The sequence below is a fragment of the Pan troglodytes genome, chromosome 8 (genome assembly GCF_028858775.2).
Source record: "Pan troglodytes isolate AG18354 chromosome 8, NHGRI_mPanTro3-v2.0_pri, whole genome shotgun sequence".
NCBI lineage: Eukaryota > Metazoa > Chordata > Mammalia > Primates > Hominidae > Pan > Pan troglodytes.
In genome coordinates this window covers 75,860,352-75,873,519 of record NC_072406.2, presented here as the reverse complement: position 1 = coordinate 75,873,519, position 13,168 = coordinate 75,860,352, and the positions used below count along the sequence as shown (strand labels likewise).

At 39.1% G+C, this 13,168-nt stretch overlaps 1 protein-coding gene across 1 annotated transcript in view; it reads right to left on the bottom strand.

Moving 5' to 3' along the window:
* The window catches only part of REEP3 (receptor accessory protein 3), a 105,326-nt gene that overhangs the window by 5,317 nt on the left and 86,841 nt on the right, over window positions 1-13,168 (bottom strand). The window contains exon 6 of the mRNA XM_009458537.4: window positions 8,902-9,049. Coding sequence (XP_009456812.2) covers window positions 8,902-9,049 — 148 coding nt within the window. The remainder of the gene's footprint in view (window positions 1-8,901; window positions 9,050-13,168) is intronic.

The window sequence follows — 13,168 nt, the reverse complement described above, 5'->3', positions numbered from 1 at the left end:
TGCACTTTTGCCTTGAATTAGGAATTAAGGCTTTTCCGTTCTATGTGTCATATCTTTTGTCAAGACTGGGAATGGTAGGGTTTACTTAAGGCATTGAGGAAGACCCCAGGGGGCTAGAACTTTGGGCAAAATAAGGTCACTGGGGGCAGGTGATGAGGATGGGGATGTTAGCTGCTATTGCAGTTGCTGAGATAAAACCCAGCCAGGTAGGCTGCAGTAATTAGAAGTACCACAGACTATGTGACAGATACTAGTCAAAGAAAATAGAATCAGGCAGATCAGTGAGAGATCACGCGAGTATGCTAGAAGGCTGTTATGTGTAGCTATAAAGACTTACTACGGGCCAATATGCAAACATCCACACAGTCAGGATGGTTATTGTCAGGAAGTCTGAGAGCATCTTGAGGCTTGGCCTCAAGGACAAAAACTCTTCCAACCCTGAAGCTGAGGTTCTCAAACTTGAGCACGTCAGAGTTACCTTGAGAACCTGTTAATACAAGTTCTGACAACCCCAGAATTTCTGATTCAGCAGATTTGAGGTGGGGCTGAGAATCTGCATTTCTGACAAGTTCCCAGGTAATGCTTGTGCTCATGGTCTGTGGTCCACACTTTGAGAACCACTGCCTGAGGATGCTGGAGACAGCAAGACAGGGGCCCAAGTCTCAGACAACCAGAGTACTAAGTAGGTTATAAAGAAAGGGGTGAGATTAGAAATCCCCATGAAGAGGCCGGGCATGGTGGCTCACGCCTGTAATCCCAGCACTTTGGGAGGCCCAGGCGGGTGGATCATGAGGTCAGGAGATCAAGACCGTCCTGGCTAACATGGTGAAACCCTGTCTCTACTGAAAATACAAAAAAAATTAGCCAAGCATGGAGGCAGGCGCCTGTAGTCCCAGCTACTCGGGAAGCTGGGGCAGGAGAATGGCATGAATCCGGGAGGCGGAGCTTGCAGTGAGCTGAGATCGTGCCACTGCACTCCAGCCTGGGTGACAGAGCGAGACTCCATCTCAAAAAAAAAAAAAAAAAAAAGAAGAAGGAAAGAAATCCCCATGAAGTTATAAATTCTCCTTTAATAAAAACAAGGAGCATAAGGAGCATAAATACTTAAATTGTCAGGTGAGGAGAAAGTGGAAGGACTTACAGCCAGGCGCAGTGGCTCACACCTGTAATCCCAGCACTTCGGGAGGCCAAGGTGGGCGGATCACCTGAGGTCAGGAGTTCGAGACCAGCCTGGTCAACATGGTGAAACACCCGACTCTACTAAAAACACAGAAATTAGCTGGGCATGGTGGCAGGAGCCTGTAATCCCAGCTACTTGGGAGGCTGAGGCAGGAGAATCACTTGAACCCAGGAGGTGGAGGTTGCAGTGAGCTGAGATTGCACCACTGCACTCCAGCTTGGGTGACAGAGCAAGACTCCATCTCTTAAAAAAAAAAAAAAAGAGTAGAAGGATTTCCAGGCTTAGGAGAAGGCACGGGATAGATTCCGTGCCTGTGATAAAAAATAAAACTGGGGTGGGCTTGGTGGCTCATGCCTGTAATGCCAGCACTTTGGGAGGTCAAGGCAGGTGGTTCGCTTGAGCTTAGGAGTTTGAGATCAGCCTGGGCAACATGGTAAAACCTTTTCTCTACAAAAAATACAAAAATTAGCCGGGTATGATGTTGTGCACCTGTAGTCCCAGCTCCTCCAAAGGCTGAGGTAGGAGGATCACCTGAGCCTGGGAAGTCAAGGCTGCAGTGAGCTGTGATCATGCCACTGCATTATAGCCTGTTTCAAAAAATATACATATTAAAAAAATTGAATACATGTTTATTGGTCTGCTCTTCTAAGACATGAATAATTTGAGAAACACTAAGCAAACTACAAAGAGTTGTTAATAAGCTTGTTACTCTCATAATAACATAAGCAACTTGCATTGTATATTAGTCAAGTATAATTTTATGTTCTTAGACTTCTAGGCTAGAAGTCAGAGGAGATTTGGAAGTGGAATCAGTCCTTATTTAGGCCAAGATCCTTTGTTTTCTTGCAGTGGTCCAAGGAAGTGTGTGTGTTCTGGGTAGAAGAAACAGCATGCACAGAGGCAGTGAAGAGAGTAGCTAGGGCTTGGGGATTGCTTGGAAGAACTGCAAGGAGGCCAGTGTGGCAAGGAAGGGGATGGATCAGTGGTCCTGGAAAAAAGCTCCTGAAGCAATATTAAGCGTGGAAAAAAAAATGTACATATAGAAACAAACAAAGGAAAAACATAAATGAAAGGATTAATCTCATGGAAGTGAGCTTTCAGGTGATTTTAAATTTTTTCATTTTTTCTTTTTTTACTTGCCAAATTCTTATTTTAAAAAAATGTTTATTTTATAATTGAGAAAAATAAACCAGGCTTCAGGTTTAGGTTGTCATTTCTAGATTTTTTTTCCTATTGATGTTTGCTTATATAGTATTCCTGATCCTAATATGGTAAAACAGAATGAGGAATCAAGGAAAAAGTCAGAAAGGAAGTAACTGTGATAAACACTTTCTCTAAGGCCACAAATGTAGCATAAGAGCACAGTTCAACAAACCCAGTCCTTGCTATTTTAATTGCCTCTCATTTTGTATGATTAGGAATTGGAATTTCATTCAAAAGCTGATTATACATCTTATTCTTTTCTTTTTTCCTAATTCCAGCTAAAAAAAATCTTATTAGCTATCTAATTATAGCTTCAGGAAAAGTGATGGATTGATTCATTACTCCACAAGTATTTTTAAAATTCTATTATGAATGAGGCAGTGTGCTGAATTATGAGGATACAAGGATGAAAAAGACACAGCTGTCTTTTTCTACCCTCAAAAAATTTAGAGTCCAATAGGGGAAACAGACGGTAATGGGCATTATGATACTGTAATAAATACTATAAGCTAATGACAAGGTGCCAGAGGGCATACAGTAAGAGAATGTAATCAGCATGGGGTGGGTTGGAAAGGGTGGGTTATGAGAGAAGGCCTTGTAGGAGGTGGTGGCTAAGCTAAATCCTCAAAGAGTCATGATTCTGTATGGCTAGCACTTGATGGAGTGGGAGAACAAGGCTGGGGAGTTAATACACCATGCTATCTAGTTTGGACTTCGTCAGAGAGCAATGAAGCCTCTGGAGGCTCGGGGAGAGTATTGAAATGTTTTAAGCAGAAGAGTAACGAAATGTTTTAAGCAGAAGAGTAACATGATTAGAGTTGGGTTTTGTAAAATATTCTTCTTGCGCTTTGGAAAATGAATCAGAAATGGATAAGGCTGAGGGAAGGAAGCGTAAGTGGGGAGGTTACTGTAGTATAGCAGGTCAGAAATGACAGAGTCCACAGAGAGTGAGGACAGAGCAAGGAGCCAAATTTAGAATTTATTGGGAAATGAAATCCACAAGTTTAGGCTGGGTGTGGTGGCTCATGCCTGTAATCCCAGCACTTTGGGAGGCTGAGGTGGGTGGATGACATGAGGCCAGTAGTTTGAGACCAGCCTGGCCAATATGGCAAAACCCCATCTCTACTTAAAAATACAAAACTTAGCTGGGTGTGGTGGCACGTGCCTGTAATCCCAGCTACTCGGGAGGCTGAGGCAGAGAATTGCTTGAACCTGGGAGGTGGAGGCTGCAGTGAGCTGAGATCGCGCCACTGCACTCCAGCCTGGGCGACAGAGTGAGACTCTACCTCAAAAAAAAAAAAAAAGTTTAATTTAGCAATTTATTAAACCAATCCTTGAATCAAAGAGAGAGGAGACACTAGAATCAAGTCAAATATTTTCATTAAAATATACATTTTCTGGCTGGGCTTGGTGACTCATGCCTGTAATCCTAGCACTTAGGGAAGCAGAGGTGGGCAACATACTGAGATCCCATCTCCATTAATATATTAAAAAACAAAAACAAAAACAAACAAAAAAAACATTTTCTGTTTAACTTAAAACCCGAAAATGAATACCTTATTTTTTCAAAATGAAGAGTATGGCTGATTTACTTCTGATTTTAAGATTAATAGGTTAATTTAAACAACAACAACAAACGAAAAAGCTCACTACTCAGGGCTAAACACTGTTACCATTTTAGTAATAACCTTCCAAACTTTCTCTTATGTATATACATTTAAAAAATTAGGTATATTAATCCATTTCATCATCTACTTATTATTTTTTTTCCCTACAATCTGGATATGTTTTCATATCATTAAGTATAGACTGACATTGTTATGTTTCACAGCTAATAAACCACCTTTTGCTTAATCATTTCTCCTAGGCATTTGGTTCATTCCAATATTTGTTATTATAAACAACGAGATGAACATTCTTGTAAATACATCTTTGAACACTTGTCTGATTATTTCCTTATGACATATTCTTAAAAGTTTCTTGCTGAGCTAAAGGGAATAAATTATGATGATTACTGCCAGATTGTCATCCAAAAGGATTATTCCATTTTAAACTCATAAAAAGTGCCTAAGAGTATTTCTCAACAGGCTTGCTGTGTGGTTTTAAAACATGTCTACAGATTCTCTGACACTCCTCTTCCCTTCCCTTAACATCTCAGAGGCCTTTGTACTTGCCTCAACAAATCGCCACAAAATATGTGACGGAAGTGATGCTGCTTCTAGGACTTCTGCAAGTTTCTCTCGGCACACTGGCCTGGGAGCCTTCAGCTGCCAGGTAAGAAGTCCAACCACCCTTAGAGACCACATGGAGAGAACATAGAGGGAGATGGCTGAGAGGCTCCAACCATTCTAGCCAGCAGCTGCTTGACTCTTTTCAGCTCAGACAGCAGATGTGTGAGCTCTCTTTGAGATTATGACTCTAGCCCAGCTGCTGTCAGACCACAGCTGCAGGAGACCCTGAGCAAGAACTGCTTTGCCAAGTCCAGTCACCCCCAGATCTGTGAGCAAAATAAATGACCATGATTGTTTCAAGCCGCTGTTTTGGGGTGGCTTATTATGCAGCAATAGATAACTAGATAACTGAAACAGTTCCCAACACAGAGCACTGTTAATTAAAAACTTTTTTTTTTTTTGGCCAATCTGGCAAACGAAAATTATTATTATTACTATTTTTTGATTATCTGAGGTTGAGAATCTCTTTCATATATTTCTTGACAGTTGTATTCTTTGATAGCATTGACAATAATTGGTTTGTAAGGGTTACTGGATTGTTGAATCTGAACCCTTTGCCTATAACATATAATGGGAATATTTCTGACAGTTTGTAGTTTGTCTTTTTTATGTTTTTTTCCCCCTGTATTATAGTTTTATCTATTTTTTATGCAGGAAAATCTCAAAAACTATTCCATTGTTTTCTGGGTTTGATATGATGCTTAAGAAATTTTATCTATCTGAAGATTATAAAAATATTCACAGGGACTTCCTATTATATAGTTTAATTTTTTTATACTTAAATCTTAATCTTTTAAGAATTTATTTTAATCTAAGATTTGAGGCAGAGATATAATTTCATTCTCTACTCCACCTTCTAGCGGTCTAACAGTTATCCTAGCATCACTTATTAAATAATCTGTCTTTCCTCCACCAATTTGAAAGATAGTCTTTCTCATTTGATAAATTTCCATGTACACCTGGGTTTGTGTCTATCTAGACGATCTATTTTTAACTTCTCTTCACCTATTCCGGTCCTAGAACCATACTGCTTTGTTAAAAATACGGTCAAGAGAGAAAGTTTTGATGAAAGTTTTTCCTTAGGGAAGAAAGGCTCAGAATACATACCATTCTGTAGAAAAATTGGAAACTGGGCAGAATTTATACTCTGAACAAGTACCTTTCATAACTGAACAAATATCTTTCTTATACTGCTACCACATACTTCATATTTTTATAAAATTTATTTAATTTCATGATTTGAAATTTAAGAACTAAACAGCAGGTCAATATTTTAAGATATTTCAGTCATAGATATAAAATTTGGTAGGTGGCCAGGCACAGTGGCTCACGCCTGTAATCCCTGCACTTTGGGAAGCTGAAGTGGGCAGATCACAAGATCAGGAGGTCGAGACCAGCCTGACCAACATGGTGAAACCCCGTCTCTACTAAAAATATAAAAATTAGCCAGGCGTGGTGGTGCGCGCCTTTAATCCCAGATACTCAGGAGGCTAAGGCAGGAGAACTGCATGAACTTGGGAGGCGGAGGTTGCAGTGAGCTGAGATCGTGCCACTGCACACCAGCCTCGGTGACAGAGATAGACTCCATCTCAAAAAGAAAAAAAATTTTGATAGGTGAGTACCATAAAAATAGTACTACGAATTTTCATATTTATAAACGTGTTTTTATTTACCTAATTAGAATATAATTCTTAGCCAATCCTTGGGTATGATTATGAATAAACTGCTAATAAAGGACTCTGGTCTAAGATAGCTGGTCTAAATCAGCAAAATATAATATATGTAGCAGACTCCAATCAAAATCAATATACCTAATTTTTTTTTTTTTTGAGATGGAGTCTCTCTCTGTCACCCAGGCTGGACTGCAGTGGCGTGATCTCGGCTCACAGCAGCCTTTGCCTCCTGGGTTCAAGCGATTCTCCTGCCTCAGCCTCCTGGGTAGCTGGGAATGCAGGCATACACCACCACACCTGGCTAATTTTTGTATTTTTGGTGGAGACAGGGTTTCACCATGTTGGCCAGGCTGGTCTCGAACTCCTAACCTCAGGGAATCTGCCTGCCTCGGCCTCCCAAAGTTCTGGGATTACAGGTGTGAGCCACTGTGACTGACCACCTAATTTTAAATGCATATTAAGAAATGCCAAGGCCAGGCAGTGTGGCACATGCCTGTAATCCCACACAGCACTCTGGGAGGCCGAGACACACAGACTGCTTGAGCCCAGGAGTTTGAGGCCAGTCTGGGTAACATGGTGAAGCCCCGTCTCTACAAAAAATGGAAAAATTAGCAGGGCATGGTGGTGCACACCTGTAGTCCCAGCTTCTCGGAAGGCTGACACAGAATCACTTGAACCTGGGAGGTCAAAGCTGCAGTGAGCCAAGATCGTACCACCGCACTCCAGCCTGGGTGACAGAGTGAGACCCTGTCTCAAAATAAATAAATTAACAACAAAAACAAACAAAAAAATAAAAATAAAAAAGGAAATGTCTACATTAGGAACTACTTTTACATTATTAATGTACTATTAAGACTGATGGTTCCTCTCTCTCAAAGGCATCACTACCTTAATCAACGGCCAATGCTTGATCATTACCTCTTAGATAATAGTCACAACTTGTAAAGGTATTCATTCTTGGAAGAAAGCTCATTATTTTTTCTTTTTCTTTTTTTTTTTTTCTGAGAAAGGGTGTTGCTCTGTCACCTAGGCTAGAGTGCAGTGGTGTGATCATGGCTCATTGCAGCCTCAACTTCCTGGGCTCAAGTGATTTTCCCACCTGCCTCCCAAGTAGCTCGGTGAATACCACCATACTCGGCTAATAAAAAAAAAAATTTTTTTTTTTGCAGAGATATTTTTCCTTTTTTAAGAAGGAACAGTTTTTTTAATTTTTATTTTTCAAGTTGATTTTAATTATAAAGATGATTTTCAATCTCTCTCAAAAGAAAACTTCTTTTTTTAATAAAAAGTAAAATAGCCCTGTGCCTTATGGACTTAACACATTAATAAGGAATGTCTTGAAAATCTTTGTTTTCAGCCTTGCCTTTGAATTAAAACTTTCTTATTATATGTGATAAAATGACTAAGGAACCGTGTCTAATTTATATGTATGTTTCTAAGATCATGATAGTTTTTTAAAGTTTTAGAATATATTAACTATGACATGTTCATAATTTATACTAGAATATGCCTACAAGCTAGCTCTTGAACTAGAATATGTAATTTTAACACATTTTCCATGGGAGTAATCTTATTTTCAAATTGAGTCATCTTTTATCACGTGCTTAAAACTTTTAATCTGTGAGTCAATATCCTTATTTGTCCACAGCACTTACAGTAAAGAGTGTTCAACTATAAAACTTCTTAGATGTCAGTGCACAGTTCGAGTAGAAAGAGTATTGATTACAGGTTAGAACTAGTGCTGGTGGTGAGAAGGTGTTGGTAACCACACCTACAGCTTCTAAAATTCATGGCAGCAAAAGAGGCTACTTTGTTAGCTAGATGATCTCCAGAATCAGCAAAAGGCAAGTACTAATCTTTTTTTTTTTCCTGAGATAAAGTCTCACTCTGTTACCCAGGCTGGAGTGCAGTGGCACCATCTCAGCTCACTGCAACCTCCACCTCCAAGGTTCAAGCAATTCTCCTGCCTCAGCCTCCCAAGTAGCTGAGATTACAGGCATGTGCCACCACGCCCAGCTAATTTTTTTTGTATTGTTAGTAGAGACGGAGTTTCACCATGTTAGCCAGGCTGGTCTTGAACTCCTAACCTCGTGATCCGCCCACCTCGGCCTCCCAAAGTGCTGGGATTAATGGTGTGAGCCACTGTGCCCAGCCTGAGTCACTGTGCCTGGCCTAGCAAGTACTAATTTAGAGAAAATTCAGAGAAAAAGAACTATGATTAAATGTAAAAGTAAAAAATATAAGCTTAGAAGTAAATTTTGTCTACCTACATTCAGATAGTTATCATGTATCATGTATTATTTTACTATCCACAAGCCCAATTATGAAAGAATCATATATATACGTGTATATATATATATTTTAATTTTACTGTAAGTTCCAGGATACACGTGCAGAATGCGCAGGTTTGTTACACAGGTATACATGTGCCATGGTGGTTTGCTGCATCTACCAACCCATCATCTAGGTTTTAAGCCCCGTATGCATTAGGTATTTGTCCTAATGCTCTCCCTCTCCTTGTGCCCCACCCCCCGACAGGCCCCAGTGTATGTTGTTCCCCTCCCTGTTTCCATGTAAAAGAACCGTATATTAAAACAAACAAGCACAAGCACACCTGCTGATTCACTGGGGGCTGGTTTACTTTTCTTTTTTGCTTCTGGTAGAGGTTGGTATGGTCTTTGTCCCACAGGCTCATCACCTTGGATAGTTGTTAAATCATGCATACTGAAGCTTCTTAAACGTTCAGTTATTGCTCCTTGGCTCTATTTAACAGAGAAGTGATAGGTCCAAGAAAAAATATTTAGTATGCTTACATTTAACTATCCCTGAACATTTTATTAAGATAACTTCAGAAAAGCTGAAAGAATTGTACAATGAACACCCAATATTGTTTACATTTTGCGGTATCTGCTTTCTCACATACCTACCATCTACCTATCCATGAATTCATTTTATTTTTTCATGCATTTCAAAGTAAGTTGGAGACAGCAGTATATTTCAACCTCAACATTTCAGCATCATATTTAATTTTAAAATGTAAAAGATGTATGATGGGCTTACCCTCAGAGTAAACAGCATCCATAATGTTGATGTCTCCTAAAACTAGCACTTTGGGTCTTAAACTTTAATATTTAGGGCAACTTTTAATTTTTTGTTTTATTTATTTATTTATATTTATTTATTTATTTATTTAGAGACAGAGTCTCACTCCGTTGCCCAGGCTGGAATGCAGTGGTGTGATCTTGGCTACTGCAACCTCTACCTCCCAGGTTCAAACGTTTCTCCTGCCTCAGTCTCCCGAGTAGCTGGGATTACAGGCATGTGCCACCATATCCAGCTAATTTTTGTATTTTTAACAGAGATGGGGTTTCGCCATGTTGGCCAGGCTGGTCTTGAGCTCCAGACCTCAGGGGATCTGCCTGCCTTGGCCTTCCCGAAGTGCTGAGATTTTAGATGTGAGCCACTAAGCCCGGCCAAGGGCAACTTTTTTTTTTTTTTTGAGACAGAGTCTCGCTTTGTCGCCCAAGCTGGAGTGCAGTGGCGCAATCTCGGCTCACTGCAAGCTCCGCCTCCCGGGTTCACACCATTCTCCTGCCTCAGCCCCTCCAGTAGCTGGGACTACAGGCGCCCACCACCACGCCTGGCTAATTTTTTGTATTTTTAGTAGAGATGGGGTTTCACTGTGTTAGCCAGGATGGTCTCGATCTCCTGACCTTGTGATTTGCCTGCCTCGGCCTCCCAAAGTGCTGGGATTACAGACGTGAGCCACCGTGCCCGGCCAAGGGCAACTTTTTAAAGTAAAAGAGACATGACATTGTTTTAAAGCTAAGCTAAGTCAGGACTGGTAACGGCTCTTCCTAGAACAAGTTAGAAACATGTAAGAGCCAAAGAATCTTGAGTACAAAATGATAGTCAATTAGTGAATTAAGTATCTGGCAAGACATATCTACTACTCTACATTTGACTTTAAGTCCTTTCCCTTAACAATATGGCAGACACTAGGCACAGGTGGGTATTTAAGTTGAAATTAAGTAAAGTTAAATAAAATACAATATTCAGTTCTTTAATTGCACTAGCCACTTTTCAAATGTTCAATAGCTGCGTGTGGCTAGTGGCTACTGTATTGAATAGTGCAGACACAGAACATTTCCATCACAGCAGCTCTGAAAGAGGCATTTTCTGAACTGTTCATGTATAACTACATTTCCCCTCCTAAAGTATAAAGCTTTGTAAAAGCAAAAAAAGAAAAAAAAAATCTAAATTTACCTACTTTAAATTTGCATAGCATATAGATGAGTCACTTCTTATTTATAGCTAGATTAAAAATATTCTTCTAAGGGGTTTTTTATACTTATTATTTCTTCGTTTCACACATGTGAATTTATGATTTCCTCTAGTTACAGTGTTACCATAGAAACTAATCCATAATGCTTCATCTCTAAATTTCAAAGTCAAAGGTGCTACAAACATTTGGGCATTACAGTTAACTTGTATTTTACACTCAAGAGAAAGGTCTTAATTTATGAGTCTTGATTCAGTTACTTTGGGTTAATAATATATTATGTCAAAACCAAATGTCATTTCCATATCCCACTTGAGCTGCGTATTTCTACCACATTTTTGAATTGTGATACGAAATCATTAAAGGACTTTATTCTCAATAAAAATAATTGGATTTCACACATTTAAAAAACATTTGTGGCATGGATTAATTTATTATACTTGCTTCCTCCTTATTAGATATCATTTACTTATCAAACAGATAGTTGACAGAAGACTCCAGAGACATACTACAAGGAAGTGACCAGTGTTCATCTGAAACAGATGCCTTGTTTCTCAGAAATGTCATTCTCTTTATTTCATCTTCGTAGTTCTGTGCCTTCTCTCAGCAATTTCTGATTTCTTTATTTACTGCCACACAGATGACAAATGACATGCATGTCCATGATACCCTTTACTCAATTCACATGCGATTTCCAAGGCTGGCTATAATTCCCAAACCCTCCCACTCAAGAAGGTACATTTCAGGATACAAATGACTCAAAGCACAATGGAATCAGTCTAGCTTTATAATTATATCATCCCCAAACTTTGCTATGTTTAACAAGCATAATCAACAAATCTCTTGGGATATACCTCACAAATGAACTCACGTACTACTGTTACTTCTATTGTTGGGATAGGTATATTTTGCCTCCAGAGCAAGACTTTTAAGACACTAGAGGAGAGGGACAAATCTTAGGCTTCTTCTATTCTCCTGGTGCGCCTGGTATGCTACTGATATTGAGCATGTAATAAGTAAACTAAATACTCTTTTTATGTTCCTTCTTTTTCATTACTCTTGACTGTTAAAAACTTCTCCATAGATGGCAGCATGTTTTAATGTAAACACTGTAGGTTTTATGCAGAGGTTCAGCAGCAAACTACAGGTATGGCCGCAGATTTCTCCATGGATAGACTACACCACCCACCAAGGGTTTGCTTCAGGTTCAGAATAAACATGAGCAAGGCAAGGCCCAACCTTGAGGTATCTGGATGATCTATCTAAAGGCTGGTTTTAAATTTAGCTCTTAAGTAACCAATGCTACTATTATCAATACCCAAGTATTATCAACCTCTTCAAGGCTTTCAGGAAAGCCAGGCACTGTAGGGAAAAGCAAAAAGGGAATATGAGCCCTCTTTGAGAAACTCCAACACTTTAACAGCCATTATTACCTTGGAAAATTGGACTTTCCACTGTATATTTTTTATGGATCCAGAATAAAACTAATATAAGAGAGAAATTGGTGCAGTATTGTGGACTTTGAAAACATTATGTAAATTACAAGTATCCAATGTAACCAGTTTAAAGGATGGGTATAATTATAAAGTAATCACTTCTGAAGGCTACCTTATTCCTTCCAGTTTTTACATCTTCAGCACAAAAAGTCCAGTAATAAAGGAACTATGTTTGCTATATTAACGGTAAGTGGAGATATCTTCCCTCTACCCCAGAATTCTATAGCACATGCATAATATGGTTGCAAGTATGCAGTATGGCTATAAGTAGGCAGGGAAAAATGCAAAACTAACAACAGTACAATGTTTAGGCAGATGGGATGGGTGACTTTTTTCCTTTTTTAAAATATTGTCTTTAATATTACAAAATTAGTCAATATGTGGTATACTGTAAGAATTTCCAATCCATTTCTCACTCATGTGTCTTGTATCTAATGCTTTACTCCCATCAATAAAATAAAAATGTCTATTTTTGAGGCCACAAATAGAACATTATAGTCACTTGTAAATAACAATGCTAAAAGGGATTGGTTTTGTTTAAATTAATAATGCTTTGTGTATCTATTTTCTTCTATTTAATTTATATAATATTAAGACAAAAGTATAACAAAAATGAGAAAAGGACCCGGTGCAGTGGCTCACGCCTGCAATTCCAACACTTTGGGAGGCCAAGGTGGGAGGATCACATGAGGCCAGGAGTTTGAGGCCTTAGTGAGCTGTGATCACAACTCTGCACTCCAGCCTGGGTGATAGAGCGAGACCCTGTCTCTAAAAAAGTAAAGAAGAAAGACAGAAAGAAAGAAAGACAGAGAGAAAGAAAGAAAGAGAGAGAGAGAGAAAAGAAACAAAGAGAGAGAGGGAGAAAGAGAGAGAAAGAAAGAAAGGAAAGAAAGAAAAAGAAAGAAAGAAAAGTTCTAGTCTAGTCTGCTGTATGGAAACAGCGGTCTTAGTCAATAAAGAGGAAAGGCAGGATTACCATTCACAAGATAATTCCATATTTCAGCACTTTAGATCCTATTCTCTGCAGAATTGTCTGTACTCTGTGTATGTTAAAATTGATCCTAACAATCAAAGTAACAGAGATTATGATGAGAATGTAAAAG